Here is a 6,928-nt window from a genome sequence, read left to right as displayed (position 1 = left end):
ATCTATTTCAATTATTAAAAAAAAATTGTTTATTTGTCGATGGAATGACAGGACTCCTTTTAATGTTATATGTTTAATCTTTAGTCTTAATTTTCAGTATTCCATTTTCCTTATGCACATATTCACTTTTCTAATATTACACATTTCAATTAATTACAAATTTATATTCTTAAAATTGTTAGAACATTCATTCAAGTATGGCTTTTAACGGGTCTTTGTTATGTTTTATTATGTATTTTTGTGGGAATAAGAAGCTCATCGATATAATTAAATGATATATAAATTAAAATTTAAGCTTATTCATACTACTTAATATATTTCTTTTTGCGATTATTACAAATTAATCGAACATAATCATAAAATAAAATAACAAACCAAGGTCGATCGACCCTTATCTTAAGGTGATGACGATTGACGGCGGCACATATCGTTATTTGAAGCCCCCACACAAATACTTTGCCCTGAAGATTGCTTTGTCCTTGTCATTCCAAATCATCCATAATAATGTGTAGAAAGAAAGATCTAATGAAACCACTACTAGCCGACTAAATTGAAGAAAACATGATCGACATATTCTAATTGTTGCTGACGTCATTTATTGACAAAACAAGGGTGGGGTTCTACTACTTCCGCACGTCGATCACCCATTTTGATGTTGACCACGATAACAACCAACACAAATTCAATCTATGTTTTTTCTTTTCATTTATTCAAAATTTATATTGAATTTTCTATATACATAATAAACAAAAAATAAAATAAAAATCCCCATATCAAATTAATCATTGTTAAAATTAAACTACATTTACAGTATGCCTTTTTGTACACAATTAAACCATCTTTTCAAACTATATGTTCAAAAGTCTCGACAATCTCCAATAGAGCTAGCTACGTTATCTAAGGCTGAGTGACAATAGGAGATAACCTCTTGGAGGAGATGTTGCAAAACATATGCTTTTAGGCGTTGAGACAATGGGCGGGGGATGTTGCTTCTGCACATTGGACAGCTGCTATGATTTTTCAACCATGCATCAATACAATGAGCATGGAATTGGACGCCATGGTTGCAGTTTGGAAGCTTTCTGTACTGGTCTTCCTGGGACACTTCACAAAGGCACACTATGCAATCAAAAACGACACCACCTTCTTTCTCTACTGCAATTACCATGGTTTTGTTGGATCTGTTGAGCAACCTCAATGCAGCCGACCACCATGATGGTGGTGGTTGTCTTCCTGAAAGGAACCAAAAAGTCACCACGAAAGTGGACGTGCCACCAACAAATGCAGCCGTCATTTCTGTCTTCAAGGTTCTCAAGACTTGATCCATTGTTAGGTAGTGATAATAAGTGAAGTGGAACTGTTTTAATTGGTAATAATAGTTGAAACACATGAAGGTGAAGGTATCTATATATACATGTTCGGTATATGTGATGAAGATGGGTTATCAATTAATACGTGTAAAGTACGTAGTGAGAGGCACTTAGAAAGGTCGTTTTCAAATAGCTTATGTGGAGAAGATATTACAGTAGTGGTCTATAGTAAATTACAAAATATGGGTAGTGTTTGAATACCTATGTCATAATTAGGACTCGTACGATAGATTCTCTATTCAAAGTTTGACCCCGGACTTACTTACACCAATAAGAGTAGTGCCACGGTAATGACTTACCCTTATTATAATATTGACTTAGGATTTTGTTACTCTAAACTAACTATTTAAAGTGTGATTTTTTGAGTCTTATAGCTAAATAGAGTCCCATACATGTTACATTATCTCTATATATGTTATATCTGAAATCTTCTACTTTTCTTGAATCCTCGTTCTAAAATAAACGATTTTACAATAAAAGGTGAAAGTTATGTTATAATATACACGATATTGTAAGAAAAACCGTCAGATTTTTTCAAATCTATATATTTATGCATAGATATTCTTTTTGTTAATTTACTAAAAATAACTTTTATTATATTATAATACGGTAAAGGAGAAAGCATTTTTTGTCGAAAAATATATGATATGAGGCAACGTTTGTTTCGTGAAACCCGTGCCCTCTTGTATCCTGCTAGATTAAGAGTATAGCTGCTGCCGTTCTCATTTTCGTTATTGATTATGCAAAAAGCCCATTTTGACTTTACGTTTTCACAACACAGTTTTTCCTTTGAATGAGACATAAATGGATAACATCGTAAGTACGTGATTTGCCAATACCTGTAACAACTGTGAAATTTAGATCAAAGATGGTCGGTAAATTGGTGTGACGCTACTAGGACTAAACTGAATTTATGTTTCGTCATTATGTATTTAACAAGTTTAAATGACATTATGACGAGTAATCGATTATAAGCATATTGTTAATAAAATTATGTGACACGTAACAATGAGCGTAAGGAATTTTCATTGGATTAATGTAAAAAAAAAAAAAATTAATAAATAATAATAATAATAATAATAATAATAATAATAATAATAAAGAAATCGTTACATTTCTATAGCAATAGATGTAAGAAATATAAGGAATATGTAGGAACATCATAATTATACATATATAAATTATAGAGTGAAATACATGTATTATAGTACATGGTGACTTATTTGTATTGTAAGATAAAAGCTAGATACATGTATATCTAGATGAATAACAAACCCGATAATACAATTAAATCTTGGATATCAAGTAGTACATGCAAAGCCAGTTGAAAATTTTCCCCTTCACCTCCTGATCGAACATCATTCTTTGATTCATAACTCACACGTGCATAGTTGAGAATAATAGACATGTACTCATCAAACATCTTCCGAAGATCACAAAGTACTAATATTCTCTTCTAAAGTTCTCACCCTTCTGCATGGAAATAACAATTGACTGCCCACAAATTTAATACCCTCCTTATGTATCTCAAATATATTTCAACCATAATTCATAGAATTTCCCACAAGGTGATATCTTTAGAAATTACTTTAGGAGTACTTCCATATCTTCCTTGATCTCAAATGGTACCATGAATCTAACGAGGACCTGATCAAATCTACCAATATCTGATTCATTTAGAAGCAATATCAACCAGGCCCCACCTCACTCATCTTCCTTCCCTCTCACGATTGCCCTAAACTACACACAATTCAGCACATGTGCATATCCTTCATGAATCTCGATTGTACAATTCAATCTCTGCCAAAATCCACAGCTGTAAAAGAGATGTAGAGAAAGCTTCATAATATCTCATTCCTATTTGAAGGTCCCACTCATTTTCTATAACCTGCGCATGCCTCTTACTTCCGTATCTTCTCCAATAAACAGAGAAGAGATTCAACAACTATTAGAGTTGTTTTCCCCATCTCAAACCCAGTTCCTTGTACCTTCTCTTTCTCTAATGGCAAACCAACCCAAAAGCTCCCTGATCACCACCGATTCCAGTTGAAGCAAATCCCTGACCATAAACAGGCCTGTAGGCGCAGCTTACCAGAGAAAAAGAAGCAGCGACTACTTCCATTTTTCCCTCCTGCCTTCATTTGTTCGACTATCAAACAACTTCCACACATCTTTTCCTTGCTCCTCCATCGATCTCAGGTAAATTCCTTACCTTCTCTGATCAAAATTCGTCCAGCAACCACCGCGAACATTAGGCGCCTGCCATGGTGTCGGTGGCCTGAACAGTTCTAACCGGACGATCCCGGTGGCGGGTTTGGTTCTAGTCAAGTGTGTATAGTTCCTGATTCCATTATTTTTCTGCCATGTGATGTCTAGGTCGACTCCAAGATTCCCGTTCCAAATCCCGCTTAGAACAGGAGTTTCCCGTCACTTCCGACTCTCAAAACCAACGTGAGTTCTATGGCCCCTCATTTCTGATTTCATGTTTTGGGGAGAATACATGTTTTATTGGTCAATATTTGATAACCAAATATGGATTTAAACAAACGATTTTGGATTATATAAATTGCTATGTATAGTGTATGAATACGTATGAAGAGAGTTGACGAATTAATATGGCATTGAGTTTTGAAACCATGGTTATAAACAAGTGCAGGAAATGTATATATATATATATATATATATATATATATATATATATATATATATATATATATATATATATATATATATATATATATATATATATCTTCGTAATCCGGAAGTAATCCCTTCAAAGTTGGTAACAAGCCATCTCATAATATCTATCTTCGTAATATCCCTTCAAAGTAATCCCTCCAAAGTAATCCCTTCAAAGTTGGTAACAAGCCATCACATTGGTAACAAGCCATCTCATAATATCTATCTTCGTAATCCCTTCAAAGTAAGAAATATACGCACACTCTCTCGAAGAACCTAACCAGTAACCAAGATAGTATCACCACCACCACCACAGCCACTCTGCCTCCTTTCGCTTTCAACTAACCACTATCACGATTACCGCCCTTCTTCTCACCCACGACATGAACTTTCTTTTGGAACATAACATTTTTCTTAAAAAAATATCGTTGAAAGCAGCTATTTGTCCCCGCCGCTGTGCGCGGGTAACGGCTAGTATATATATATATATATATATATATATATATATATATATATATATATATATATATATATATATATATATATATATATATATATATATATATATATCGTGTAGCTTTTTCTGAAAATTTATGATAACTAAAGCGATATAAATACTTATACAAAAGTATATATATATGAAAAGGAAATAAACTTAAAAATACACCTGGAGGATAATTAAATGGTCATAGTTATATTATACTAATTTCTAATATGTGTAATAACTATTAAGGACCTTGGATCGTATTAAAACAATGATCATGTTAAACTTAACATGATATAAACTTAAGTGAATAATTATATATATACATCAGTTTTAGTAAATTATGGAGTTAATCCTAGTATGTTAAAGGTTAATGTGGTTTGGTTACGTCATAAAAGTTGGTATAAAAGTCGTTAGAAATAAATTAATACTTATCGAGTATTACATTTAAAGACTTTATCATTATTCCAAAATTTGAACGTATTAAAAATAACCTCGCATGGGTTAAATAAAAGATGTGGAATGTAGGTTGCCGGTCGATCCAAACTTGGATAAATAAAAAAAAAAATTAACTATTATGTTAATACGATATCAAATTCGTATCTGGAATAATAAATTCTTGTAGTTTTAAAAATTCCGAGTATCGTTTTCTTAAACGGCGAATAACTTTGTGTTTCTAGTGAATTTAGAATGAACAACATAGGTTCATTATACCTATCGTTTGTGGGTTTATTATACCAATTCTGCATAGGTTCATTATACCTATTCTTTGTGGGTTCATCATACCCATTCCGCATAGGTTCATTATACTTATTCTTTAAGGGTTTATTATACCCATTCCAAATAGGTTCATTATACATATTCCAAATATCGAACCCAATCCGTTCGAGCATTCATATCCGGTTTCGCAAAGGCTAAGTTCACAATACTTAGTAGAGACCTTCCGTCAAATAACCGTTAATCCTTGAGGGAACGACTAACGCTAGTTATAAGTGTCATAACATTGATCTTATACGGTACGACCGTCCGCCTGGAGTTGCTAGCTACAACTACGTCTGACGAGATGAATTTTGACGCTGGCGTTAGCATTATCGAACATTACCCCACGTTATTACGGGGTGAATGACTTTAGCACGCGCGCCCTATCATGGTGTCGGTGCAATAATAAAGTTTAGTGTCAAGAGTTCGGTTATGACATCATCTAATATTCCTTCGTTCTTAAATCAATAAAAACGACCACCGATAATATAATTATCATATGGAAATTTACAAAGAGAGATTCATTTACTACTAAGTTGGTTCAACACATGCAACACTAAAATAATAATTCTTGGTGAATTGACAAATTATGTTTTGAAAAGGGCAAAGATTTCTATCTCTACATTAAATTCTTTTTATAAAAATCTTTTGTTATTTTAAGAATATATGGAGTCAAAACTTGTAGGACTCACCAACATTATTGTTGACGTATTTTAACATGTATTCTCGGGAAATTAAGGTAAGAAATTCACGCAAGGAGTATGGAATCATCGTCTTATATTTTTGTTCTAAATTATGTTTTATGTCCTCTTTTTGAATCGTTGAAGATTTGTCATGAAACATGTAATAAAGTAAGATATAATTATGTCGTATGTGATGTAAAACTTTAAGTGGTTGTTTAATGTTTGATATATGCTATGTTTGTGATATTCGATTTTCGTCACTCACCCGGTGATTGCGTCATTGGCTGGGAGTGTGACAATACCCTCAGGAGAATATTGCTCTATCGCACCATTTTCTTTACATGAGTAATAAAAACAAAAATATCTCTAACCGAAGGAAAGTTTACACGAGTATTATAGAATCAAAAAAAAAAAAAAAAAAACATGTTTAAGAGTATATATGTGACAAACGATTGGATATATCACAAGTAACTGCAGCTCTAATTAAGAAAGACTGGAGAAGATAAGAGAATCGGTTAGCCAACTGGCCATGATCTCAAGATCATTTATGAAGCCACAGAAACTAATGATATTCTCATGCAACCTTTTAAGAAAACACTGTTGTTATGGGTGTCGTCTTCATGGACACCAGAGATATACAGGGGTTCTGCACAGTGGGCAGTTTGGATGCTCTTTCAACCATGCTTCAACGCACTTGACATGAAACCCATGACTGCACCTTTCTAGCATTGCCACCCTTTCTCCCAATGCCACCTTCGACATGCACACGACGCAGTCAACTGGAGAGCTACCGACACCAAGTTCCTTCAACACCATATTGGTGGTGTTATGACTGATTCGAATCGTGTCTAACCAAGTCTTGATGGGTGTTGTTACAGATTCCACGAATCCCGCTATCATAATCATCATCATCATCATCTTGATGAACAACTATTGTTTCTGGATGAGAGAAA

General features: G+C 33.6%; 1 protein-coding gene across 1 annotated transcript; it reads right to left on the bottom strand.

The window, feature by feature from the left end:
• Window positions 1-856: 856 nt before the first annotated feature.
• LOC145040120 (RING-H2 finger protein ATL13-like) lies at window positions 857-1,294 on the bottom strand. Its single transcript, XM_078988098.1, has one exon. The coding sequence runs from the start codon at window positions 1,292-1,294 to the stop codon at window positions 857-859; it is 438 nt and encodes a 145-aa protein (XP_078844224.1).
• Window positions 1,295-6,928: the final 5,634 nt, after the last annotated feature.

This window comes from Lactuca saligna, chromosome 4 (assembly GCF_052625555.1).
Source record: "Lactuca saligna cultivar CGN05327 chromosome 4, ASM5262555v1, whole genome shotgun sequence".
Lineage (NCBI taxonomy): Eukaryota > Viridiplantae > Streptophyta > Magnoliopsida > Asterales > Asteraceae > Lactuca > Lactuca saligna.
This window is presented reverse-complemented; position numbering and strand designations above follow the sequence as displayed.

What these genes read in the sequence shown, in the direction of transcription:
- LOC145040120 (XM_078988098.1), bottom strand. Translation starts at nt 1,294, where the DNA reads ATGACGGCTGCATTTGTTGGTGGCACGTCCACTTTCGTGGTGACTTTT.